Raw genomic sequence first — 27,942 nt, forward strand, 5'->3', positions numbered from 1 at the left:
TAAGCACTTGTCAAAACCTGACAATGAGAGCCACTTGAGTATGAACAGGTACTCATTTGTAAAATCGTGAAAAGACTAAAGCTGAACATGCTTGGCTTAATAGCCAGCTGTGCTGAACTTTAGCTTTGCCTCAGGTTGACTTAAACTTTTTGGCAACCAGAGAAAACTTCCCCAACTACTAACTGCATTACATTAGACCAGCTCTTCACTGCAGCTCCACCAGGCCCATGTTCAGCCAACCTGAGCAGGAGCACATCCCCATGTTCCTCCCATTTTGCCTCCAGCTGTAGCTATAGTAGCTTCCCACTGAGAAACTACAAGAGGCAATTTTGGGACTTTCTCCTGCCTTAAATGGATCTCAGGTGCAGGATCAGGGCAGCATGGTGTGTGGTAAAACACTATAGAGAGCAGGACCTGATGTGCCTGCCCTGTGTTGTGTTCAAAGGCAATGGGTACAGACTACCTGAAGTAGGTTGAGGCTGATTTGTTGTGATCTGCCCAGAGATTGTGTGTGCATAAAAGACAGGAGATAAGGTTTATGGAATACACAACTGTTGTCTAAAGAGCTTTACGATGTAAATTTAAAGCAAAATACAGAAAATAAAAGATAGATCACAAATTAATTGTCCCTTCAGGGCTGTTGTCATTACATACTAGAGTGAGGTGAGTAACACAGTCAGTGACAGCTTTGTGTTAACAGATGCTGTGGTCCTGGTGACCTCACTGAATGTGTATACCACAGTATTGCAGAAGCTGCACTACTTGGGGCCTGTCACCAAGTAAAAGAACTACCTCAATATCCATTTAAAGAAGAAAAAGAGAAACTGTCTTTGTGATTCTGCTGCACACAGACGACAGCTGTATCTCATGTGGGGAAAGGGGGCAGGGGGAGTGCAAGAGGGGATTACGTAACTGCAATGTGTCTATAGACTATAACTGCTGTGCTGAAACAACAACAATAGGCTCTGCTGAGGGACTGGCACAATTTCACATTCATCCTCCTCTTTCCCATGAGGCTGCCTTTCATTTTTAGTATGGGAAAAAAAAGGACATTAGTTTATTTTTTGTTACTTGCTTTTTTGAGAAGCACCAGACGATTTATACACTTACACACATCTGTGATACAAACACATCCCTTTGAGAAGTCCGGTAACAAAACAGCTCCTCATTGTCCTGCAACAATGTGTGCTTTCGGGAGAACATTAGCCAGTGTTACACATTACAAGACACTACACACTTTGTTTAAATAGATCATCAGTGGGGGTCTGATTGGCCCCCACACAGCCTGGCTAAGCCTGAGGTTTCTAAATTCTACCTGTTATACCTTAGAACATAAGGGCCTCTGTAAATATTTTTGTAGAAAGTACGGTCTATATGAAAAGGGCCAAGAGATAACTTCTGCACTTAATATGAAAACAACTGACTTGACCTGGCATTTCTAACCTCGTGGTCAGACTATATAACTTTACGATGAAAAATATAGCTAAAGGGAACAGCATCATCCTCAACAACACTTACAAGGAAATAAAGGCCTAAAAGCTGAAACCTGATCTTTGAATAGGGCGTAGAACATCAATGTACACGTACATGTACGGATTTAGCCTGTTTTCACTATTGCTGCATGTACGGGTCTGCATTCATTGATGGTGTCAGGCCGGTCAAGAACTGATAACTGTCCATGATGCAAATGACACTGAAATGACACTAAGGGCTGATTGTGGTGGGTTTGGCCCGGGGCACCACGAGGCCATCTGCCAGTGTTGTGACGGGCACCCTCTGGACCAGCTGTGACTCAGACTGGCTACAGCCCACTACGAAGAGCACTGACACTGTGTATGGCTGAATACGTAATGTGCTTTGAGAGTGAGAATGAGACCACACTGGAGCTTCTGCGGGCCAAAAGGGGCCTATGCTACTGCTACATATCAACAACCGCATTGTAGTTTAAGGGTTAAACTGGCAAAAAGGCTCACTGGTGGTGTGATCTATGGAATCCAAATCAACAAGCGCTAATCTCCTCCCAAATCCCCAAGATGTTCTACTTGATATCTTGCAATACTTATATTGTCTCAGAAATATTCAAGCCACCAACAATCATGCTCATTTTCTCCCCATTCTGATGTTTGATAGTAATATTCATCAGTATAGGGGAGGTTTGATGTTAAGACTCAGAGAGAAGATGGTTTCTTGCCAGGAGCAGGTGGTGGTGATTGTCACTTGACAAGAGTCTTGGCTACCAATGCGTTTACATGAGAGGTTGTAAGAGATGTTATAATCGACCCTACGCCATGTCTTGGCCAAATGCCACACTTGCCACCAGAAAGTGATGAAACAGCCAGTTAGCATGCTAACACTGTTACCTTCACAGCTCTTGGTGAGTAGACAAAATTTGAAGGGAGGAGGGTTAGCGGTGAGTTTTTACGACAGTGAAAATATGGACTCCGAAATGGAGCTCCGTAGAGAAAAAAAGCGACCAAAACAGCGAACAAGGGGCCAAACTTGCATAGTTCCCCTTTAAAGCAGAAGTAAGCGATCCGGTCGTTTTGGCTAACTTCGTTAGTTAGCAGCCCCCGCCCTCGTCATGGATCTATTGGTCCTCGTCCCTACGTCACCACATTCACGCACATCCATTGGCTGCACACACAGCCCTTCATGCCGTTCTCTCTCCTCATTGGATAAAGGTTGTAGGATACAAGGAAGTATACAAGACGTTTTCTCCTCGGCTTACAGCAGAGCAGAGTGACTGACAGACCCGTGTTTCGGACCAAACACTCTATGTAAGTGATTGCCGTCGGAAGATATAACTATTTAAGACTTATATTAACACAAATATTCCGCTTACTTCTGCTTTAAGTTTGGTGTTGAACTCACATTGTTTCTTCTAGACCGTTTAACAAACGGTTGTTGATGCCAATGTTGGTCATGTAGCAGAAGTAAAAGTCCACATTAAAATGAACTCCTTTAAACCAAATTGGCTAATGTATTGTATCTGTACGGTCTCAGTTGACTTATTATTTTTGTGTTATATGTCTCAAAGCATGTTTTTTACAGTGAAACATGTGCTACTCAGTGAGTTGATGTGCAGTCCTAGTCCATGTGGGCTAATTATTATCTGTGACAACCAGGTACGGTGTGAATTGATATGAGAGGAAATGCTGATTACATCTTCTGGTTTTAGACTGAAAAACTGGCAAGACAAAACATAATTACCACAAACACACATAGCCTATGTATTTCATACAACAACATTTAAAAAGCCCTCCTTTGCAATGGGAGCAATTTAATGTAGGCTACCTCCATAACTTCCCATTGTCTTCGTTGAAGAAGAAATGCTACAGGAGTAGAAACACAACCTGCTCCAACAGGTTATTATTGTGACATGCAGAGAAGGAAGTGACAGAATCTCACAGCTGCTCACAGCGACATGGTGAGACTCATCTCCGTGTCTCTGCTCCTTCCTCATGTTCAGTCTAAAACCTGAGCACCCAGTCCATCTGTCTTGTTCTCTGTTTCCATGGTAGCAGACAGGAGGTTTTAGGTTTTCACACATTACCAGCGACCGCAGGGTTGTTCAGAGCTCTGAATCCATACAGCTAAATCATATCATATTCTCAAGACAACACCTGACTGTGAAATATTTCTTTGTCATATTATCATCAACATCCCTCCACAATACTTTGAGCATATTTTGGCATTTAGTTTTCTACCTCTTTGCATTAGTGTTGCTCAAAATAAATGCAACAGTCCAATGATTTCAACTGAATGTGGCCTCAGTTTTTATGGGAAAATATATGTGCAACTATCACAGGACAAAAGACTTGTAACTTGGTCCTTTTTGGGAATACCTGCATGCTTAAGTAAAACAAGGGAAACCCGATGCCCCACTGAACTATTTTCAGGTGGGTTGGTTTATTTTACACTGCTGCAGGTTAACAGAATGTTTGACATTCTCTGACCTGTTCAAGTTTGTTTTTCATGTTTAGGCACAGCCTTGCTTTTCTTTAGGGGGTGAGGTATGCAGCACTGCCCAAATGCTGAAAAATGTGTTGTGCTCTGACGGAACAGCTAATACGTTATTATAATGAATGAATCACTGCGACAGCATGGGCCATGTAAACAGGAGGGATTTCTTTTTTAGAACAATTGGCTGTAAATCAGCTCCGATTAAACAAGTCCTTCAGATGGCCGCACAGTAATAGCTCAGTCTCAGTCAAACATGTCTGCTTCCTTAAGATATAACAAAATACATGAGATTAATAAACTATATGGGTCCATTTTAAATACATCTTAATGACACTAAATGGGTGTGCCAACTTCTCAGTTTAACAGAACAATAACAGAATAAGCACAAATATTTATAGATAGATTAAGAAGAGAGACGCTATGGTATGTTTCATAAACTATAAATCATTCCCTATGAGTTCAGACAAAGTAGCCTAGTAATTGAGGTCATAGTTGTAGTAATAGTAGTGCAACAAAACCACACATGGATTAATGGTGTTGAAATATGATTAAAGATGATAACATTTATCAGTGTAATTGATGTATTTGAGAAAGGCTCACTGCTGTATCTGCCATTAGATGTAATGAAAAGCTGAAACTGTGTTGGAAAAAAAAAAAGTTCATTCAAGTGTATGGGGAGGTTCAGCGTCTTTATGCTCTCAATACAGAGTGCACCAAGGAAAGGACAATTCATCTTTGTCTTCATTATCACACCCATGGTGGGAAAAAGCACTGCTGCTATTGTGTGATAGGTAGACACAAAAGCTGAGGGTCTGAGCTGGCCAATCCAGCGACACACCATTATGGTTGCTATGTGTGACAAAGAAACTCCCAGAAATGTGCCTTGTGCTATACTTGTGATTTGTGGCACTGGAGAAATACCTCTCTGGCTCACAAACTGGATCACTGAGCAGAGATGCACAAATATATAAACACGTGCAGATTTTGATGGGAAGGAGGGAAAAAAGGCTATTCAAAATGTGAAATAGCTTTTTGAAACGTCATTAGCAGAGTAAACACAAAGGCAGAGTAAATACAAAGAAAGAGTTGTCTGACCTGTTTCTCATTCTCTCAAAGGCTTTAGTTAACCTTTAGTTAGTGTAATGGGCAGCTCCTCCTACTTGAATGCACCTTGCATTTATGGTATCAGTGTTACAGAATTACATGGCAGGGATAGCAGCCAAACAAGACTCATGGGTCACTGGGTGAAACACACAGTAAGTAATGTCTAACTAGATGTAGAAAAAACACATTGAGGGAAAACAGAAGGCAAATCATAAAAATCTCATTATTAGAATATTTAGAGAGCATCAGTGAGTGTTTATTTATATAAAATAAGACACCAAGCAGGCAGACAAATTAATGGATACACCCCAGCTAGAAGGGTTTACACACAAAGTCTCCATCACAATGACAGACTCTTGACTGAAAAGTCAGTTTGAAGGATTTGTCAGCTGGAAAAGCGGCCTGGCAATTAGATGGCCAACCAAAGGTGTGTTGGTCACACACACACACACACACGCACGCACACACACACACACACACACACACACAAACAAAACAGTGGCATTGAAAACCATGACAACACATGCTGAACATATGCTGTACTAAAAAAGAGGAAGATGAAACTAACCTGCAAGGCAAAGGACAGGCGAGACGCTAGGAAGAAATATACTGAGATGATAGTCTGAGACTATTTTTGTCTCCTAGAATAGCTAGTTAGTGCAAATAAGCAACTAAAGTGTTATATGAACACACAACTGTGGCATAAGGTACAGTAAAGCTCTATGGCCTTCCCCAGGAAGTGAGAAATGTTAGAGGCTGAGTTAGAAATGTCAACCTAAATCAGGGGAGAAATATCTTACTATTTCTTTGGTTTGCCTGACTTGATTTTTTTGCAGCTAGGCAGATGTGTCCCGAGTGCACTGACAGAGATGTGGTGTTGTGTGATTCGATGTGACATGTGCATGCAACCTTGCAGCTGCAAGAGTCACCCTGGTGTGCACAGTAGCTCTCCAGCTGTGAGCCTGGCAACTCTAACGCTTCCCCCTTCAGCACCAACGTCTCCCAGTCACACTCAGTGTATACAGTACAGACGGCCGTGAAGAATTAACAGTATTAAATGCTATAATATCGGCGGTACAGACTGAATGGAGGAGGTTACTGTAGGTTTAAAGCTTAAAGTATATAATAACGGTGATCGCATGTGACATATCACGGCAGGAAGTGAGAGGAGTTAAGTGTGAAGTGGGATGCCAGTTTGCATGCTGTTTAAAGCTGGAGACGGAATATGCGGCTGTGGCAGTGGATCATGGGGTGTAAGTGCTGGAAGTGAGTGTTTTAGGTCGATAGGCGGAAACGGTGGGGGGGGGGCGATAATGCAGAGCTGGGACAAGCTGTTGTGAAAATGACAAATCAAGAGGGGGAAATATCTGACCACTGCAACTGAGAGTGACAGAGAGAGTTAGAGTAAAACAGACACTTGAGATGAGCCTTCAGGGGGTATATTCATCAGTGCATGGTTGTACAAAGGTGCAACCAGTGCTACTGTGATAAACCTGAAATCTGTGTCATAACATTGGTTGAGGCCAAAACAATGTACAGACATCTGATGTAAACTTGATTTGTCCATTCATCCTCTCACTTAACATACAGTCTGTGATATAAATAAATGAACATGACCTCTACAGGGACACGCTGTTATTAGGCCACTAAGTAGGATGAATTTCCCGGTCCCGTTCTAATGCTTTGTCACAGTCACAAGTTAAGTCCGAGAAATGCTGAGGGGCTGTGTGCACTACAGGAAACAGAAGTAGTTCCCTTTTGAGAAAAGACTAAAAGTGCCTCTGTCTGTCCATAGTTAAGACTTCAGTTCAGTTTGCAGCACTGACCAGTTCCTCCCTGACACATGCACCACTATGATGCAGAAAATGACACACACACAAAAAAAATGACCCACTGCTTTTGTTTCGTGTCATGTTCCATGTTAGATCAGGCATTCTTCCCCATAAATAACAGGACAGGATATTGACACATGACTGTTGTGACTGCTGTTATTGGACACAAAGAACCAAAGCTTTGCTAATGATGTTGCTCTCTAGTTAAGTCCCTCTGGCTTGTTGTATATATCATCGTACCAGAGCGGGATAATGCTCTTGACAAATCTTCGGAGCTCCACTATGTGTCAACTTCTCCTCCTCCCATTTCTGCTGTTACAGTGATGTTTCTGAGAATTACAGTAACTGCTTATTTACTGCTTGCAAAGGATTAGCCTCCTCTCTGAAATGAACTCATAACATGTCATTTCCAATTTATCAAAGTATTTGCGTTGCTAGTTGACAAAAAGCAGATTATTATTATTATTCCTCTAGTGAAAAAAAAAAAGTATCAACCATAACTGCTTGCAAGAACGCATTATCATGCCCCGACTGTGAAATCTCCCATGTTGCAATTTTACAGTTTCTCTGTGCGTTGAGGCAGCTTGTTTGTGAGTCTGTCTGAATCAAGAAGTGTCAAAGGTGTGCAGCAGGATGTGGTTAAAGAGCTGCAGTGCGTTACTGTAGCAGCAAAACTCTGCTGTGAAACAAAACTGTGCTGGTGGTGGACTTACGTTGCAATAGCCGTTGAAATAAAGCTGAAGATTTTGCCGTGCTGATTCCTAATTGCTGAATAATTCTTGTTTGTCAGCGGGGGAGGAAAGACAAGAAGAACTTGTTGATCGTTTTGCACATATAAAAAGATTATGCAAATACAGCCTATAGCTTCTGCATGTGTTCAGCAGCTGTTCAGGGCTGTAAACACCCCTGTATTCTGCCCCCATAACATGCAGCGCACAACGTTGTAATGAAGCAAACAGGATGATATAATGTGCCAAAAGCTGAACCCATCATACTTGTCAGAAACATTGCCACATGAGTATGTCTGTACATTTTGTGCTTTGTTTTAATGTTTTCTATTGTATATAATACAAGATGGCTGTATTAAACTATTTTAGTTTGGTGTTCTTTTATCTTCTCCTCTTCTTCACCACACCTCCAGAGTGAGGTGGACTGAACGAGAGGGCTCTTCGGACAGAAACACACTAAACCTGATGGATTTAGACAGCTTGATGAAAACAGTCTGAGGAATGTGCTTACAGTAGCTATCAGCGCTCCTATAGTCCTGGCCAGATACAGCATGTCTCAATGTGGATGTGGATGGAGCAGACATGGCCAAACTGGGGATTTACATGTTGATCCTTTGAAAAAAGACCCACAGCTTTATTTACATTCGTGGATAAAGCCATAAAGGCACACAAACATTCCCGTCCAATATATTCTGCGCTCGTGTCTGCAGCCGTCTAAAAAGCCTGTTGTGAAACAAGGCTGCTGAAACTGTGGCATTCAGGTTTGTTCTGAGAATGGTTTAATCTCCTCTTAATTAATGTGGATAAGCACTTGGAGATGTTTGTGTGTGTGTGTGTTTGTACTGTGTATTATATATGAGTGTGTGTTTGCAGCTCCAAGTGGGTCGGTGGAAGCCGTCAAGACAAAGCATGGGCTAAAGTCTTTGAACTGGCACTTCCGACTTTTGCTATTTGTGACATTTTCTCTCTTCCTTTTGGTGCAGGCCGTTTCTGCTTCATGCTGTGCACCGCTACAGAGGAACCTGTAGGTGTAACACACATGCCTCGTTCCTGTCTACCCAGACCTCAAATATCATGCAAATATGAACCAAACAAAACTTGCATGTTCAGTTACACTACTACTGTTACAGAACAACTCGTACCTGCAGATAGTATTTAACACAAAAACATACATGTACTGTATGTCCTCTCATAAGTTTAATAATTCAGTACACAACCCCAATTTTTTATCCCTGTCTTTTGAGCATCCCTGCAGCAATAGCTATAAAGCTCATTATAATAAGAAACAGGAAATGAAACCTGGTTGTTTTCATTTTCATAGACTTTTGCTGATAACCATACAAGTCTGTAATAACAGCGTAACCGTTTTAAATGTATTTCCAGGAGCCTTTAATCCCCTAAGAAAAGCGCAGGGACATTAAAACTCTTGTGTGCTGACATGGTAAGAGGTAAAAGTGATACCGGAGCATGTCTTATCCTGTTAGGCATGCAGTTTACATTATCAGTGCACTGAGGTGAGGTAGGTTGAGGTTCTCCTCTTAAGCTACATAGTTGTGTAATTATACCCAGCATGAACCTCCACAGTCCTTAAGAACAAAAGGCAGGTTTGAACTTTAACCTTTGGGGTCTTGCTACTCACAGGTTAAATGGTAAACTGAACCCCTTAAGGCATCAAAGACCAATGTTAAACTCAGTTACAGAACAATTACAACTCTTTATTATCACAGTATCTTGTTTCTTTAAGTGTAGCTTTGACAATCCAGTTGCATACTACGCATGCATGAAGTCATACTCTTTGTGTTATAGTTAATAATAACAATAACAAGGCTGTCAAGGTTTCATCTGAGAGATAACAATTTATATGATATAGTATACATGATGGGATGAGGTCTTTATGTAATGATACAATTGTAAAAAGTGTATGAAGGAAAATGTAAAAGCACAACCTGTTCTGTAAAGGAGGTTTATAAAAGAGGCTCTGCAAAAGGGAAACGTATTTAGATACAGTCATGTGGCAGGAAGTACACAGGGGAAGTTCCCCATTAACCAGCCACAGATTTGAAGAAATGGAAGTAGAAACACACACACACACACATACACACAGCAGAGACACCAGCAACAGCATATGTGGATATAGTGAGTGTATATGCACTGTTTAGAGTACATGTCAAGTTGTTCATGATTGTATGGGATATACAGTAGTCAGGAGGATCCAGCGAGCAGGATGATTCGCAAGAAAACATTGTGGTCATGCATCACTGAGATAACCCAAACTGAACCGTCAGCATTAAGGGAGCAGACAAAGGCAAGATGCCTTCTCTAAATACAGGAAGACAGTGACGCACCGTCATCAGCTCTGCAGCAGAGTGGCCGGCGTAAGAGCTTTAAGACCGACAGACTTAATAAGTCACTGTAATGTCTCTGACCAGGCAAGTCCATTAATAAGTAATGAAGGGGGGGGGGCACACGTCAACCCACTCTTGAGAGGTGTGGTGCTTCCCCGTCAGTGCCATTCTCACAGCATGGTGCGTCGCTGTTCAGTGCTTTACTATTAATGAGAGGAGAACGGGTTGTCCAGCTGAGGCCAAAGCCTGTGTTTAGCCTGTCACACCCGTCATGTCGATGGGGCGAAAGTGTCTGTGTGATCTCCCACACGGCCCTGAATCCCCCAAGGTCCGTCTCTCTCTAGTTACGCTGGTTTCAACCCCACTTAGCAGCAGCCTGTCATTGTGTAATCTGCAGGCAGCAGATGTTCCAGGAGGAGCACCTGGACTTATCAGATCTCCTGAGTGTGAATTACAGGAGGGTTCTGTTGGGTCACTAAGAGGACAGAGTCATAAAATTACATCTATATAGACAAAAAAATCGAACATTACTCTCAAGGCCTCTTTCGGACACTTAATGTGGATAACTCAAACAATACCATAAAGGTGCCATACAGCTTGTTCTTCCGCCACGTCACCATGTGGCATTTGACCACTAGCACCTCTTTCAAACAGGAAGATGAGTGCACAAAGGTTGCTGGTACGACGCATCAGTCAGAATTGCACACACCAAGTCGAAAAGATTTCTCAAGGTCCCATTTATCATCGCGAGGGGGAAGTCGTAGCTCCCCTGCACCATTGCGGACTTTGTGGAGTAATACATGACAGACCACACTGCAGCAGAAAATATTTCACTTCTGAGCTCTCACAAGAGAGATGTGTCATTAAAAAGAGAATGCATCAGTACCTGTTGCACACAGGATGCACACAAGATGTGACCCTTATTTAGACCATGTGATGCATCTGAACACATTAATAGCAGGTACCACAATATCTTTGATGAGCAGTAGCCTTTTTCATAGCAGTCAGTCAGTGTTCTCTGCTGTGCACTCACTGCTCATGTCATCTCCCACTCAGGGCAGGATGTGGTTGTGTACGCTCATCACTTTCAAAATAACTCTTCAACAGCCTCGTCTCTCCTTTTATAGTAAAAGTCTTGCTCATTGTGCCATGGGCCACAATGAGGGACTCATGAGTGGATGAATGTATGTGCCAACATAGGAGGCGTCTGATTTTATCGAATGATACTGTACCATGCACTTTGCAGAGCGGATAAACTAGGGTTTGTTTTTTTCAGTATGCATTATCAGATTACAACCTTATTGACTCACGTCTGCGAGCTTGGAATCAATTAAAGCAAGAGGAGAGTGAATTCTAGGAAGTGGGGCTGGCACATACTACCATGCAAGCTGCTAAATGGCAAAACAGAAAAAATGAGAGTCATGTAAATCTGAACCTCACATATACACTAAACTAACTCCACACTCTTTACGTGTTCATGTCAATAGCTACATGAAATCATTGACCAATGAATGGACACCTCCCATTGTTATGCGTCTCCACCTGTATTCTCATTCAGGTTGTGGTGCTGCCTTCTTCAGTCAACGAAAAACTATATTGCAGACAGATATGGACCTCTGGTGACAGAGACGTGACAAAGCGCACAATTACAACTACGAAGGGGCTGGTAAAATTCCACTCACAAACAGCTTCTGGTTTCTGTTCACGTCAAGGCACAGTGCATTAAACCGCAAACCATGATAAGTCTGAGTCGCTGTAAGAAGAAAACAACTAGGTGAGACACTCGTAAAGAAATCAAAGTAAAGCTCAGATACGCATTGATCACAGGCAGAGTCTAGAGCAACATAACGCCTTTTGTCCATTGGCTGTGTCTGAATTACTTGCAAGTGTTGAACTGTGTCTCCCCCTTCTGGGAGAAAGCCTACCTGCAGAAAATGATATAGGGGAATATACGTACATGTATATGCACTATACTGTAGGCACAAAGCACTCAAAATGTGTACAGCTATATACTAAATAATAAGCAATGCATTCTTGTGCTGTAAAAAAGAAACAATCTGCAACTACTGCCACTAAAAACACAGCAGCACGGTGTGCTTTATACCTGTTTATAATTGTTTTGCTTTGATATGTATACACTGAAAATTACACCTAACAGTCATTGTTGTGTTTTTCACTTGCGCAAAAAATTCCAGTGCTTCAGAATAGAAGAATTTCAAACTGAATGCTCGCTACCTGGAGCCACTGCACTGAAATCCTATTTGATTGACATTTTAGTCATGGTCTAAATGTAAGGGCCTTCAACTGGACAGATGAGGGTGCTGTTGTTGTGATTATAATGGCTTCCTCTGGTTCACCTGACTCCTGCTCGAGCACAGAACCCACAAAACTCAATCCACACAGCAGCACTGAGGAGATAACTCTAGTGTAGTGTATAGTACACATGACCCACATGCTCACGGTGTCAGTAATACAGAGTCAGGTTACAGACTCAAAATGGGACACATAGAGAAATGTGTGCATGTGAGTGTGTGCGTGCGCTATTCTGTACTCTCCAATGATAGCCAGAGGTGGTAAGGATATCATGCATCAAATGAAGCTAACTTAATGGTTACAGAAAGTACTAGATGAAATTGTAGAAACTGTCACCAGAACAGTACATAGAAGATACAGTATAGTATATTTTATTAATATAGGGTATATATTATTATGCATTGTACTTGCAATCATTTGCTTTCATGTTCAACACATACCATAGTCTACAGCCTGACACACAGGCTGCTCCACTTTTGCTAAATAGAGTGTAGTTCAATTTGCTCACATCTGTGTCCTCAAATGGGGAGTCCAGGTGAGTTTCACTCAAAGCAGGAATGCATATATATTTTCCATCTTATTATTATTGCGTGGTTCATTTCATATAATGTGTTTCTGGGGCAACACACTTCATGTTCAAATGAGCTATACCCAAGATTTTCTTTACAAGGCCTACATGTAAGGTTGTGTTTTTTAATTTCTTTTTCTGAGATCAGAAAAAAATAAAATACAGATGATAAACAAGCTAAATCCAACTCAGACATTGTTTTTAATGAAGAACTGAATAGATACAGTACTATCATGATCTTTTATCACAATCGGTTTCTGTCCCTTATTAACATATAATAGGTATTTTCTGCCAAAACCACTGCTCAGCTGTGCATACTTGCAGAAACCACTGCCTTCTTATACCTGACGTGGATTAGCATGTAGGATTTTCCACATGTGGACCAAGCAATATGAGTTCAGAATTTCAGATGCATCTTAATTATTGTTGTGTATCTCCTAATCTGCCTTTGTGAACTCGTCAACATTTCTTTGTTTGAACTGATTTGTTCTGGAGAATCGCATGAGCCACGCCAAACTCAAATAGGTATTATTGTTGTGGGTAAACGGGTTCAACAATGGGAGTGTCCAGACTGACTTTGTTTTGACCTTTTGCTATTCAAACAAAAGAGGAGATATAACCAACATTTAAGCAGCTCAAACAGTTCAGCTTCCTGACAGGAGTCTGGCAAAATAATCACAGACCTATATTGCTGAGCTCAACTACAGTGTTTAACGTCAAACTCCCCTCTCATCTGACAGTTACTTCCACTCACTGCACTTTCCAGATCATCGTTTTAAGCCTCCTTTGGTGGTGCGGTGCTGGACAGACATTTCAAATATAAAAGAAAACAGATTTCAACTGCAATGCATGAATGACCCCTCTGCCTTCCCAAACCATGGGAGGCTCACTACAACAACAAACGTGAAGCAAACCCTGGAGCTCCCGCAGAAAACATCACCTGTCCATCTCTCAGGGTACAGAGGAACGGGACCAGATGTTGGAGCTGACTTTGAAAGCGTGAAAACTCATTAAACTTTTTTATGGCTGAACTTGGAATTAGCATGTGTGAGAGAGCAAAACTTTCTGCGTTACCTCTGAGCAAGACATCAAAGAGTGCTGCAGCTGCTTAATGACAAGTCTATGCATGCCTGAGCTCCACAATTAGCCAGTGCAGCAAATACTAAAATATATATATATATTTATGTAGAGATACATATATAGAGCAAAGGTAGACTATTGAACTGCAAATGCATTCGAAGCTCATGTTATTGCAGAGAAGAAATACCCTGCATATGACATTTCAGCAGCAGAATAATTTTTCCTACTCCCTGGGAAGAGTTCCATGTGATCCTGTATAGGGTTTCACTGAAGAGAGGAGCACCCCTAAACATAATCTCCACCCCCCTTAGAAACACACTCCTACCTCCAAAAGTCGCAACCTCTCCCTCACAGTGGAGTGTCATTTCACAGAGTGTCAACCCACCTCTGAAATTTCAGAGAGGAAGAAGAGGAAGCAAATTATGGGACACTGATTGAAGCTGCTGCACTTAAGAGAGTGACAGATTTTTTTTTTTCCACCCCTGGAGGAGACTTTGACTTTGTGCTCTGGAAATAAATGCAATCCGGCTTGCCTTGTGTAAAGGCTCAACTGAGACCTGTCTAAGCATTTTAATGAGTGTAAGCCTCCGGGAGGAATAGTCAGAGGAACTAACAGCAACTCACAGTCAGCCCCGTGGGAAACGAAGCGCTCCGGCTGCACATAGTCACAGACATGCAGCCGTTCACCTGGGTCGGTGCTCTTCTTCTCCTGATCTACATCTCCTCCGGTAGTGCAGAGGCTCATAGGTAAGTGAGTCAATCAAGTCAAACCTCAAGCGTTAGATGATGCATGGTGTGTTTTGACCCAGAGACCTGCAGCAGGTGTAAACTTTACTTGGATATTTGCTCAGTTAAGAGTCAAAAAGATGCTCCTCAATAATGTCAGACGGATTTCTATGAGTTACTTTCACTTTGCAGTGAGCCTGAATTACACTGACACTAATAACAAACCAAAAATATCACCTATGGTTTGGCTAATATACAGTTCGGCCTACTTCCTGCCGGCAAAAAAGAGGAATTACTACCACTGTAACTGCTAGTTTGCTAGTTTAATGAGGGACAACAAATTGTCCCTACTTTGCACTGAATTATGTGCTTTAAATCTTTACAGGGAAAACTGTTGTTTTGATGGTATGTGCAGACTGCTGCTGCTGTCAACAGCACTATAGGAGCTGTGGCAGTGTGTCAGCTAAATGTGGCCCAGCAACTGTTAATAACTGAAGAGCACCTGTCACACTTAAAGAGTCCCTCTCCTCTCCTGTGAGCTATTCTGGTTGATTTTCTATCAAGTCTCAGATTCCTCCAGTCCTGCTGGAGCCAAAGCTGCTTTTAGGATGCTGCCCCGGTGAAGCCTCAACATCTGGGATATCAGATCTTGGCATTGGGCCTACGAGATAAAGATAGAGCCACTGATGCTGAAACCTGTTAGTTTTGATCTGAATGTGTGGTTCTAGTATGAATTTACTGATTCAGTCAACAGCAAATGACAAATTACCTCTTAATCTAATTTACAGGTTAAAAATACATGCGTGCAATGTAATCTCTATATAGGATATTCTGAGTGCGACGCCGACTCGCTGACCACAACCGAGAATAGCTTTACAGTAGATTCTCTTATGAGTCCGGTAATGAGAGTCAGATGAGGATCAATGTAAACAGAGGGAAATGTCTTGCATTAGGTATCGATGTGCAAAGCAGGAAGTGTCTAATTAGTGTATTTTCTCCATCTGTATCCAACATCCTGTCAGCTGTCTGTTGCTCCACAGGGAGCCCAACTTTTATAAGGGAGCCTGTGAGGGGACACTGTGTTTAGGTTGTTTGTTTTTTTTGTGTGTTTTTTTTCCACCAACACCATTGGGGCCATTAATTAGAAAGGGATGTCTCAAGGTCTGAGTTTCAGAACTCATGTGAGTGTGGACATGTGGACCCTCAATAAACATGGACTTTGCAATAACCTCAACATGTCCCGGTGGTGTGTCATTGTTATTAATGGGGCAAGGTTTTTTCGTTTAAAGGCCAGATTACCAGGTTGGGCCGTAAACACTGCTAAGGCCGCAAAATTACAGATCTTACCTTCCACTCCTCTCTTCTTCTACAAAGGCACTACCGACAAGTCCTTACTGGAAGCCAACCAGGTGTGTGTCGCTATGGCAGGAGGCTGGAGTGTTGCTATGGCTGGAAGAAAAACAGTAAAGGACAGTGTGAAGGTAAGAGCAGATTCCTTATAATCAATAAATAATAGCTCTGAAATAAAAACACTACTCTCCTATGAACCCTCGTATTAACATTCCAGTTTGCACACAATGGTTTTTGAATTAGGGAAAAATAAATAGAGATAGGAATTTTAGTTTACTGCTACATTACACTTGTGTGCGAACGGTTATTATTCTTTTTCGAGAGCGATATTTTCCAAACCCACAAAATGTGGAGGCTAAGTCTGAATTGGAAAACCTTTCCTGCACAATAGCATGTGTGGTTTATCTGCAACCCACCATTCTCAAACCACTGATGTTTCTGATTGTATTTTCTTCATGTTAAATGTTTTACCAGCTCAGTGCGACCACGGCTGCAAGCACGGAGAGTGTGTTGGCCCCAACAAATGCAAGTGCTTCCCAGGATACACCGGAAAGACGTGCAATCAAGGTGAGTATTTGGAATCAACAAAAATGCTCTGGATAAACGAAGGTCAAACTAAACTCAAGCTGATGAACTGTCACTTACTTTTAATATGCTAAATTTGAGTATATTACATGACTCATGATTGGCAATGACATGACTCTTATATTATATTATTATATCCTCCTAGATTTGAATGAGTGTGGTTTGAAACCTCGTCCTTGTGAGCATCGCTGCATGAATACTTTCGGCAGTTACAAGTGCTACTGCCTCAATGGATACACCGTGATGCCCGATGGATCATGTGCCAGTGAGTCACATCTCACTTTTTTTAAATACTCTATCTACAGTATACGGCTGAGTTTGCTTATTTGCAAAATGTGTAATTATTCGTTTGTGTCCATGTGTGTAGATTCCAGGACGTGCTCTCTTGCTCACTGTCAGTATGGTTGTGAGGAAGTTCAGGGGGAGATTCGCTGCCTCTGCCCATCTTCAGGGCTTCAACTGGGGCAAGACGGGAGGACATGTGTAGGTGAGCATCCAACGTTGATTTTTTAGGAATACAAGAAAAACCTATATAATAGTATCAGGCGCATGTGAGGAGAGTAAAAAATCAGATGGTGCAGTCGCCCTTATCTAAATCAGCAATACTATACGGAGAGAAGAGGAAATTACTTTGGCTTGGAATAGGATTTCTTGCATGGGGGAACAATTGTGCAAAGACCCTATTATGTGGCTTTTGCATGGTTGGCTTGCAAATCAGATGGATGCAATTAAGTCATATTTCTTCTCACAAAACTGTTTGAGCAGTGACAGAGCCAGTTCAACCAACTGATCTCACAGGGGAAGTAATAGAATGGTTGTAGAGCATTAAATTTCATGACTACTGTGGTTCAGACACATTGAAAAATAGACTGTAAAATGAAAAAGAAAATGCACCTTAAACTACATTTTTCCCAGATGTACTATACATAACAAGACAAAAAAAATAATGGACCCTCATTAGACAGATGCATATCAGCTCTATCCAACATAAAAGAACTAAGTAGTTTCAAATATGTGTAATCTTTTTATAAATAAAGTCTGTCCTGGGTTTGACATGCAGGCCCAGTCCTCCAGCTGCAATGTGAAACCCTGAATGTGTGTAATTAGATATAAGTATGATAACATAATGATATGACTGAATGAAAATTCAAAAGAGCATTTTTTTTTTCCATCAAATTAAAGTAACAAGCCGATTACTGTGACTATCTGGTATTGTATTCCCATGTTTCATTTATTCCATGTTGCATCCACAGCCATGTCAGTAGCTGCTTCCTGTGCCCTTCGGCGCCAAATCAAACAAATTAGCAGTGCTGGCTAGTGGGAAGCCAGTGAGGGATCATGTTCACGATGCATGCATTAAATACAACAGGATGGTGAAAGATGAAAACGTGACTGATGACTCCATGTGAATTACAAAGGAAGCACACAGTTACACCCCACACAGGTCAATAGTCAGCAGGAAGGGTCAAGCTGTTGGAGCAGTTGGAATAAGCCATTAAAAAAATGATAACACTTCGTTTTAAGGCATTCTATGTTAATTTTTTGTAAATATTGTATTTACTGTTTTGCACTATTCATTTTCCCCAAATTATCTCCCATTTTGTTTCCTTTCAGATATTGACGAATGTGTCACTGGGAACAACCTCTGTCCATACAACAGACAATGTGTGAACACCTTTGGCAGCTACTACTGCAAGTGCCAGGATGGCTTCGATCTGAAATATGTTGATGGCAAATATGACTGTGTAGGTAAGGTATACACATTTATTGATCAGAAAACATACGTGATCAGTTCTGCTCCCGAGGGTACAAATAGGATTCTTCAACTTTCCAGACCTTGATGAGTGTGCAGCCGGCACCCACAAGTGCAGCCACCATGCTGCCTGTCTGAACACTCAAGGATCCCACAAGTGCAGGTGCAAGTCTGGCTTCAGAGGCAATGGCTTTGAGTGCTCGGGTGAGATCCAAGACCTGTTTCACAGAAATATGAATTAATTAATTTTAGGAGTGACTATTAATATGTACTAAAACTTGTCAAATAAAATTAGATACAAAAGATTTTGTATCCCAGGCCTCTCCCAGATGAGAGTAGTCAAGTTAGAGAGGTCAGGAGCAGTTTTATGGCCACATATTTCATTTGGACTCTTTAACACATCAGCAAACTGCCAGACGTAGTTTCCTGCTTTCAGACTCCACTCCTCTTTGCAGATGTGGAAGGAAGGGAGGGCCACAGATTGAAAACACACCTGTATAAATATAACACTGTATGGTAGCCAGCCATCTGAAGAAGAGGAAGGGGAAAGACAGCTTGTGTTGTTGTACTCTTTGAACCAGGCCCAGATAGCAACAGGTGAAGAAGCCACATGCAGCCAAATGACATAAAAAAAATAAAGGCTGTAAAATGAAGATGCCTTTTTTTTGTAGTCAAGCCATTTTATCATCAGAGGTCGTGGGATGGAGACAAAGGCAGTGCAGATGAGTTCCTCAATGGTGAGACTGTGTGGAATCCGAGACTCTGCTTCCGCTGTTCGCTCCCTACCCTGCAATCCCATTCATCCCTTCCTCTTTCCTCCTTTTAAGAACACCTCCCCCGACTCTGCCCCTTGCTCATGGCTGAAACGCTGTACGTCCGCAGAACACACACTGTGATATGAGACCTGGAATCCCCAGCATGACCCTTAAGTAGCAGAATGTGATTAAATATGCTTGTGTATTTAACTTCTATGCAATGAATGTCACTTTCATGTTTCACCTGCATGGAGTAGGATATTTCTATCTGTTGTTTTAGCATGTCCACTTGCATTAGTACTGCCTTCTAGGAAAAGTAATGTATCTCATCCGTGAACTGGTAAGTAACTGCGAGGAAGTGATTAACAAAAACAGCAGCTGCAAAATACATGACAACAAACAACGAATTTTGCATCCAACCCCTTGTGAAATACTGTGTTTCCGAGATGTGATTGCAGTTCCACATGTCTAACCTGATTCCTCTTCCTGCCTGCAGCCATTCCAGACTCCCAAGTGAGACACGGTAAGCTGGACCACGAGGACATCAAAAACATCATCCCTGAGCCAGTCGCAACACCGTCCCCTAAGGTCCGCCAGCAGCCTTTTGACTATGATGGTGAAGTCTACATTGGGGCTCAGACAGAGGTGATACCTGATGAATTACCTGTGGAAGAAAAGGAAGAGGAGGAGGAGGAAGAAGAAGAAGACAACCAGCTCAATCCAAGGGGAGACGTTTTCAGTTAAGTGCAGATATCTTGAAATAATTCTGTTTCCTGTACCATGGGTGGTCTACAATGCATTAATCATACACAGACTAAATAAACTCTGTATATTTCCTTAGAGATTTTGCTCTTGTGTGTTGTGCAGTTATAACTTTTCCAATAAGCAGCTGAAATAAGTATACAATAGCAGGTCCAGCCCTTCAAGCATATTTACATCAATCCCAGGCTCCTCAAAGACCTACATGACTCTTCATGGAAAGTCTGTTGTTTCTAACAATGAAGACACATTTACTCCATAAGTGAAACAAACTGGATGATTTAGGATGTTTATATCAACAAAGAATTGTTTGCCATTATGAAAAGAACCACTACTCCTTCAGTACGACCTAAATAAAAAGTAAACTCTTTACATTGAATTGTTGGTTTTAACAAGAACCCAGTAATATAAAATACAGAATCTGTCACTCAGTGGCTTATTGGACACATCATTCACCCCTGTTTAAATATGCATTCTGGTAACAAATTTGCCCAGAAAAAAAAGATTGAGTATGCAGTGCGACCATGCAGTGGTATGCATCCCACTGCAACACCACATAAATGCAGTTGCCTTTCACCACCGAATCTCCATCTTTATGGGAACATAAGAACTCAGATAGCAAGAGGAGACAGGCCCCAAGACATCCATCACCTCCAGGGAGGAATGTTACTCTGTCGGCATGTGAGAGCCCAGGGACACAAGTCATCCAGGGCCTGCTTCCCATCTCCTGGGTGGAGGGCGAGGGAGGGGAGGGAGGTTACGAAGCCCCCAAGCCTTTTATTATGTTTTCCCCAAAACAGCTGTTGTGCAAACAGACTTGACTCCTAGTGGGAGAGTCTATCATCAGTACTCCAGACCTTTCTAACACTAGCCCTCTCTGAGCAGGAAGGTTAAATAACCCCAGCTGTCACTCGTCTGACAGTCTGAGGCTGCTTGCCATGGGGGTGTTCTGCTGCAACAGCTTTAAAGCGCTTTTTTTGTATAGGAGAGGGGGGGGGGGGGGGTTGTATCCTAAAGTTGTAGTTCCATCTCAAGACATGAGTGACAGCAGGGCAGGCCCACACCTGTTAGTTGAAATCCCCTTTCTGGTGTATGTTTCATTGGGGAAAATCTCTTTGCTGCATAATTTTGGAATGTTGTTTTATATTTTCTGAGGAATTTGTGGGCAAAACATCAATGTCACATGTTAACCTTATGCAGTTTTGTTGGCCTTTATTCGATGATTGTGATATTTGCCTTGTGGTATTTAGCTTGAAAGTCACGTATTCCCACTGATTTCTGCATTTTCTCTCTAAATACAGTATCAGAGGACTTTGAATCAGTTTTTGGCCCAGACACAGAAGTCAAAGAACTCCCAATTACACCAGTTCAAGAAGGTAATCATCAAGTATCTGTTTATGAACCTGTGTTTTCTATTGTTAGAAGGTTTACTTGACTAATTCTGCCCATCTTGTCCTTTCACCTTGTAGAGTTTATCATGGATTGCAACTTTGACCAGGGAGCATGCGAGTGGGTCCAAGACAAAGCTGATGACATGGACTGGAGTGTAGCCTACCATGACACTGGTAAAGTGGATTTGACTGAAAGATATTCACATCATTTTCATATGCTATAAATTTCCATATCAGTACTTGTTTTTATTTTTATAAAATCCAAAAAGAAATATTATAAACACTAGAAAAAGCATTTCCAAGAATGGAAATGGTGTGAAAGCTGAAACCAGCTGAACACTATTGCTGAATCAATGCTGAATAAGCTGAAGAAATCATTGAAACAAAGTTGAATTAGCTGAAGACACTGCTGAAGAACTGTTGGAAAAGTCTGACGCTAAAGCTGAAACAAATAACTTGAAGGCTGAGAGATTAATGCCTTCTAATAAAATGATGATTCAGCAATAAAAAAATGTACAGTATATATTTTTGTCCATCAGATACAGTTACTTTTAACAGCTATAAATTCCCTCAGGTGCTCATTATTACATGGCTATGAGTGGGCTACTCGGGGGCCAGGAGGACGTGGCTAAGCTGAAGTTGCTTCTCAATGACCGAGTCCAGCGGGGAAGCTTCTGCCTCACTTTTGACTACCGTGTGGTGGGACATAACGTGGGTGCTCTCAGGGTGATGCTGGATAACAACGCTTACCCAGTGTGGGAGCAGAACCAAAGCAAAGACCAAGGCTGGCAGACGGAGCTCCTCACTGTGGCCTGGAGAGAGAGGGCCCCAGAATCTGTGAGTCATTTATTCAGAATAGGTTGTTGAACAAATGCAGTAACAACACTTGATGATGGTGCTACTGAATGTCTTTCAGGTTAACTTCGAAGCTCAGCGTGGGACAGGTATTGGAGGAGAGATAGGGCTGGACAATGTTGTGCTGACCTCAGGGCCTTGTCAAGAGGAAGACAGTCCAGTGTATTAGGAATCTCCACCCCGGATCAACAATTTGAAACCCTCCGCTGATGACGCATGTCAAAGATTCCTGTTTCCTGTCCGTATTATGGTCTCCTATTTGTGGAGTGTTCTTTCATGACATAGCCTCAGGACATTCACACAAAGACAACTTGACACACGGTCTCACGGGGAGATTAAGTGCTACCAGTGCATGCATGTTTACTCTATCACAATGCTGCTACATCGATACATCCCAGTATCATTTCTACCGTGATTTTCAAATGCGCTCTCTTACAAATATAGACAACTCAGATCTCAGGAATCAGTGGAAATGCTAACTGTGTCTGTTGGTTATGTTAAACAGTATTGTGCTTAAATCCTGTTGTGTATGTGTTAGTGAATTGCTGAAGTTCAATGAAAAATACTCTATGACATGTAATGTGAATTCTTAGGTGAATTATTTCTGAAATTTGATCTTAGATGAATAATGTTTTTGAAGGCTGGTGAGTTTAAATGATAAAAAAAAAGTACCAGTGCAAAACTGCTGTAAATTTTGCTTTCATATTATACTGTACTATTACATTAAAACTGTTTTTTTTCTAATACTGTCTACCTTCCTTTTTTCCTCACATGTTATAAAAATGCATGGGTAAACTTCAGCGTGCCCTCTGGATGTTGAGTGTTAGAGATGCTAAGTCATTTCACATTCAAACTGAATGGGAAAAATATGGCCTCATGCTTAACATTCATGAAAAAGAAAGATTACTAATTAAAAAGATTAGTGAAAACAGTGAGGGAACGATGCCACTATGCTGTAAAGAAACTACATTTTACTTCAAGGGCTTCAGGTGTTTTTAAGTTGTACATTTCTTTACAACTTCCATCATTTCCATTAGCCTATCTTTCACTTATACTACTACTACACTAAACCTCAAAGGGAAATATTGTACTTTTATATGACAGCTTTGTTTTTTATTAAACAACAAAAATATCAGCATGAAATACAGCAGACTGGTTGTGATCTAGTCTAGAGTCCAGACTCCAGTGTCACGTTTCAGATGTGCATGACTTGATAGCTCCAGAGACATTCCCCCATTTAACATCAAAGATGGTTTCAGGACCATCTGTTTTATTCCAAATGAGGCAAGATGACCTAATTCATCATAAATCAAAGATTACAAGTGTCCATGTCGGTCCTTTTCTCCCATTAATCATGTCACTATCTTAGATTTATCCAGTGTCCCCTTAGAGACTGACCCCAAGGTCGGAAACCACAGAACAACCAAGTCCTGCAAAAGTAGTGTTGGCCAGCCCAAGACCAGCTCTATCTCCAGCAGCAATAAAATTCTGCTTAAACGGTCAAATGCATCGTTGCAATAACATCAGTCAGAATCAGATTTCAGTCATTGAGAATATTTAACAGCTTTTTACTGCTGCGTGATAACGCTTGTGTACTTTTACTTAAGTGTGGGATTGAACGCAGTATTTTAGCTAAGGTTTACATTGCAGTAGTAGGCAATAACGTCTCTAGTCTGGTGGTGACACTTACTTGAGTAAAGGGTTTCGACCACGATGGATGTAGGCCTAGTATGTGGTGTGTAAAGTCATTTGGACATCGCAGTGCTTCACCAGTAGCTTCAATTTTGTTAAATTAAAAGTGTGTGACTGGGATGCTGCTAGCTAACAGGTGAATGTCGCCCTCTGTTGGAGGCTAATGAACACTACAAGGAAGTAAAAGATGGTAAATGTCCTAATATCCATGGACGAGAAAAACATTTAAGAAACTTCTACTCGGTTTTAACTTGGCCAAATTATAAGTGTAACTTCTTCACATTATCATATGTGGAAGTTGTGAGGGCCTGAAAACGTTACCTCAGCACTCGTTGGTTGTTTCCATAGATATTTACAAGAAGACTCACCTAGCGCTGATGCGCAGTGACACGGGGTCGCCACACGGTCGCCATCTTGCGTCGGTACGCCATGTGCATGTTCTACTAAAATAACCAGAACTTTCTCAGTTTTTGACCAATTTTCAAACGGGTTTGTTTGTTATGAACGTCAGAAATGCAGTCATGATATTGCATACTTAAAATCACGAATAATATAACTGTAGCTATAGGCAACATTTTTGATTTTTTTCTTTTTTTTTGAGCAATTGAAAATACAAACTCTCAAAGAGGATGATTATAATGCAGGTGAAAGATAAGTGCAATATAAAAGTGCATAAAACAAAACAACATTAGGGGACTCATGGAGGAAAGGAAAAACAAAACAACACCAAATAGTAACGGGGGGGGGGGGGGGGGGGGGCACATTATATGTAAGGGATAATGCCCGACGAGGTGTCCATTATCAGAAATTAATGGACGACGCGGAGGCGTGAACCGTCCGACGCGATAATATAACAGGCATAATTCAACATAAAATGAAGCAGTAAAAGAAAGGGGGGGGGAGTTATACATTACAATAACAAAAGACGGGCAAAAATTTAGGCTCTTGGAATATTTGTTTTCTATCCAGATGATTGATAACTGATTACTGACAGAAGTTCTCTGTTACTGATCTGGCCAGAGCAAGTCGACTGACCCAATATGGCCGCCTGTGAGTTACAGCTGCGCGTAGTCCGACGATCCTCCTCCTCCCCCTTGAGTTGTTTCTGTCAGACATCAGATCACATGATCCGCGACTCGTCCGTGTAGCTGTTGTTAGCTTGTTAGCAGCTAGCTGTGTTAGCGCCGAGGCTTTGGAGCTGCTCATCAGGCACCGCTGCGACCTGTCCCGAGCCACACCGAGGCGTTTGGCTGTCAAACATATGCATTAACATTATTTCACTTCCCCCCGTGCTTCTACTACTCGTTTGCACGGCAGCTGCAAGGCCCGAAACTGTAAGGTACGTGCCCCATCTATCTTCCCTGATAGTAAACCTGTGCTAGCTAATTTAGTATATTACATTATTTCCAGCTGTGTTCCCTTGTTTTCTTTTCTCATGTTGCCCAGCGCAGCTAGCACTTAGCAATTCAGCAAAACAATTAAATTCAGATACTATATATACTACAATGTTAAAGCAATTAATTTAATATCGTGCACGTCGTATGTCATGGGTTGAATTTTACACCTTATTACAGTGGCCACTGCCAGCAATGGGGTGGACGCTGGGTAGGGCCTCTCTCAGCTGGGACTGCTATCCTGGGCCATCTGTTAATGAGGAAACTGGGTGTTTGTCACTGTTTTTCAGCTGGTTGAACGTTACCTACATGGCTGTTCACATCAACATTAAACAAATGAGCATGTGACCAAGGACAAGGGTCTACAGCACATGATTTGGAACAGTGGAGGAGGCTAAAATCAATCAGGGGTGAGACAAAAATGCACAAAGCATTCACCAAAACTTCTGCTGTTGCACCAGTTGTTGTTTTTTCTGTTCAAATTGATATTATTGTGGTGTACAGATGAAAATATCTTTTACATATGGCATCTCTCCACCAGGTAAATCATTTCAAAGTGGTCGATCAGGAGTAAATAGCCATGACAACAAAGACATCCCTGTTGAAAGTCATTCTGCTGGGTGACGGCGGTGTTGGGAAAAGCTCCATCATGAATCGTTACGTCACCAACAAGTTTGATGCGCACCTTTTCCACACGATTGGTGTCGAGTTCCTCAACAAGGACCTGGAGGTGGACGGCCACCAGGTTACCCTGCAGATCTGGGACACTGCTGGCCAGGAGCGCTTCCGCAGCCTCAGGACTCCTTTCTATCGTGGCTCTGACTGCTGCCTGCTCACCTTCAGCGTGGATGACAGCCAGAGTTTTCTCAACTTGGGCAACTGGAAGAAGGAGTTCATCTACTATGCAGATGTGAAGGAGCCAGAGAAGTTCCCGTTCGTAGTCCTGGGCAACAAACTGGACGTGACAGAGAGGCAGGTGTCCGCCGAGGAGGCTAAGCAGTGGTGTCAGGAGAACGGCGACTACCCATATTACGAGACCAGTGCCAAGGATGCCACCAATGTAGCGATAGCCTTTGAGGAAGCGGTGCGTAGAGTGTTGGCAATGGAGGAGAGAACGGACCACCTCATCCCCACGGACACAGTCAAGCTCCACAGAAAGCCTCGCTCTGCCACAACTTGCTGTTCATAACGTCCAGGATCACTAACATTAATTTGCTGTTATGCCTGTTATGTGACAAGGCAGTAAGTGTACAATGCTGTAGTAACATCTTATTTAAACAAATTATGCTACTGCCTTTTGTGATGATTTGTTATACTGTTGAAGGTTTGATCATGTTATAGCTGGATGGACTTCTGTTTAAAGAGAGAGATGAAACACTAAATTCATTCAAGTATAAATAAAAATTAAAGCACTGTATCACCCGCTCAGCTGTGCCACAGTTTAAAGGTCAGGAAAAACAGGAAAAGAAACAATTACTTTGTTTTGCCTCTACTCCACCTGTGGGGAACTTGAATATGTGACAACGGAACAAAGGCAATATATTTGAATTTTTACTTCCCTCTAAAATTGTTTACTATTCTGAATCTATTCTATCATAATGGCAAAATTATTAGGTGTCAATGAAAATATGTCAAGGTGTTTATACTACCTGAGAAGTGCACTTGTCATAGGTCCCTTAAATTCTTTCCAGATTGTGACAATGCAGACAAAGTGATGACCTGTACATTTGTGTTTAGAAAATAACCACTTAACTAAAATAATTTATGAGACCAATAACCTTATTTCTGAGGATTATAAAGTAGCTAAGGCACTACTTCTTGTAACTAACAAATTGAGGCTTGTTGTGATTCTTGCACCTTTAGGTCTTGTTTGTGCACATTCTACATAGTAAATAGATCATGGCTATGTGCTGGGAGCACTGAGGGACTGAACATCCCTAACGGAAGATAAATATTTAAGCAAAATTAACATGCATGGCATATGTTGTATTTAAGTTTCTGGAAGGTTTTGTATTTTGTAAACTGTTTTTACCTTAAAAATCACTGAATCAAACTACAGTATTTCTTTGAGGTAAGTTAATGAAGAAGTCATGATTGAACTTTTTGGGTTGGGTTGTTGTTTTAGGAAGGATTTTAATCTTTAGAGTACTCTATAAAAATGTTCAGCCTTAAAAGCAAAAGTCCTTATCCAATATTGAAATTGGGGAAGCATTCATTTACCTTAACTGTTTCTCATCCAGATTTCATTTATATTTAAAGTTGTACTACTGGTATGCCAAATGATAAATAAACCCCCTTGAGAATTGTTGCTTGAAGCATGTTTTTAAGCCTGAAACATCATTCAGTATTACAAAGTTTGATATTAAATTAGGGCTGCACAATATGTAAAATATCATATTGCAAATATTTTTCAGCTGTAGTGGTTGCAACATGTAATTTCAGGTGGAATGGTCACTTCTGATTTTCACTGAAAAAATGTTAAAAAGAATAAATAATTTTGTTGGGTTTTGTATCGAACACGTCCCTTCACACCTGGATAATATAATTTGTAGGCTGGGGCGTCTCTGTGGCACCACAGCACCTCTGGTGCTAACCACATGACACATCTTACATTTATTAAATACACTTCAACTCCTGCTGTATTGTTTGTGCAGCTACTGCAGTTAGGTTATTAACTAGGCCATATGGTGATCTAAATACATTTTGGTTGTGCAGCCTTAATCTGAATCTTACACTTCACTTTGCTTTT

General features: G+C 41.5%; 2 protein-coding genes across 4 annotated transcripts; both read left to right on the forward strand.

The window, feature by feature from the left end:
- The first annotated feature begins 14,296 nt into the window (after positions 1 to 14,296).
- On the forward strand, positions 14,297 to 22,847 carry egfl6 (EGF-like-domain, multiple 6). Of its 3 annotated transcripts, XM_085765656.1 has the most exons (13): positions 14,552 to 14,680; positions 16,034 to 16,140; positions 16,484 to 16,576; positions 16,740 to 16,859; positions 16,962 to 17,081; positions 18,209 to 18,343; positions 18,429 to 18,551; positions 19,019 to 19,084; positions 19,599 to 19,841; positions 21,163 to 21,237; positions 21,331 to 21,426; positions 21,827 to 22,089; positions 22,169 to 22,847. In XM_085765656.1, the coding sequence occupies exons 1-13, from the start codon at positions 14,607 to 14,609 to the stop codon at positions 22,274 to 22,276; spliced, it is 1,623 nt and encodes a 540-aa protein (XP_085621782.1). In that variant the 5' UTR covers positions 14,552 to 14,606; the 3' UTR covers positions 22,277 to 22,847. The 3 variants fall into 3 exon arrangements, with proteins under 3 accessions (XP_085621781.1, XP_085621780.1, XP_085621782.1); XM_085765654.1 differs by lacking the exon at positions 19,019 to 19,084 and having other exon boundaries at positions 14,298 to 14,680; positions 22,169 to 22,528; XM_085765655.1 differs by lacking the exons at positions 18,429 to 18,551; positions 19,019 to 19,084 and having other exon boundaries at positions 14,297 to 14,680.
- Positions 22,848 to 24,940: 2,093 nt separating this feature from the next.
- Positions 24,941 to 27,501, forward strand: rab9a (RAB9A, member RAS oncogene family). Its single transcript, XM_085764761.1, has 3 exons — positions 24,941 to 25,138; positions 25,484 to 25,603; positions 25,735 to 27,501. The coding sequence occupies exon 3, from the start codon at positions 25,774 to 25,776 to the stop codon at positions 26,380 to 26,382; it is 609 nt and encodes a 202-aa protein (XP_085620887.1). The 5' UTR covers positions 24,941 to 25,138; positions 25,484 to 25,603; positions 25,735 to 25,773; the 3' UTR covers positions 26,383 to 27,501.
- The last annotated feature ends 441 nt before the right edge of the window (positions 27,502 to 27,942 follow it).

The sequence above is a fragment of the Trachurus japonicus genome, chromosome 21 (genome assembly GCF_045865225.1).
Source record: "Trachurus japonicus isolate A0001 chromosome 21, Traja_1.0".
NCBI lineage: Eukaryota > Metazoa > Chordata > Actinopteri > Carangiformes > Carangidae > Trachurus > Trachurus japonicus.

Coding starts and splice junctions, on each gene's coding strand:
- egfl6 (XM_085765656.1), top strand. CDS start 14,607: ATGCAGCCGTTCACCTGGGTCGGTGCTCTTCTTCTCCTGATCTACATC. Junction 16,860..16,961: donor GCCCGATGGATCATGTGCCA/GTGAGTCACATC, acceptor CCATGTGTGTAG/ATTCCAGGACGTGCTCTCTT. Junction 21,238..21,330: donor AATTACACCAGTTCAAGAAG/GTAATCATCAAG, acceptor TTCACCTTGTAG/AGTTTATCATGGATTGCAAC.
- rab9a (XM_085764761.1), top strand. CDS start 25,774: ATGACAACAAAGACATCCCTGTTGAAAGTCATTCTGCTGGGTGACGGC.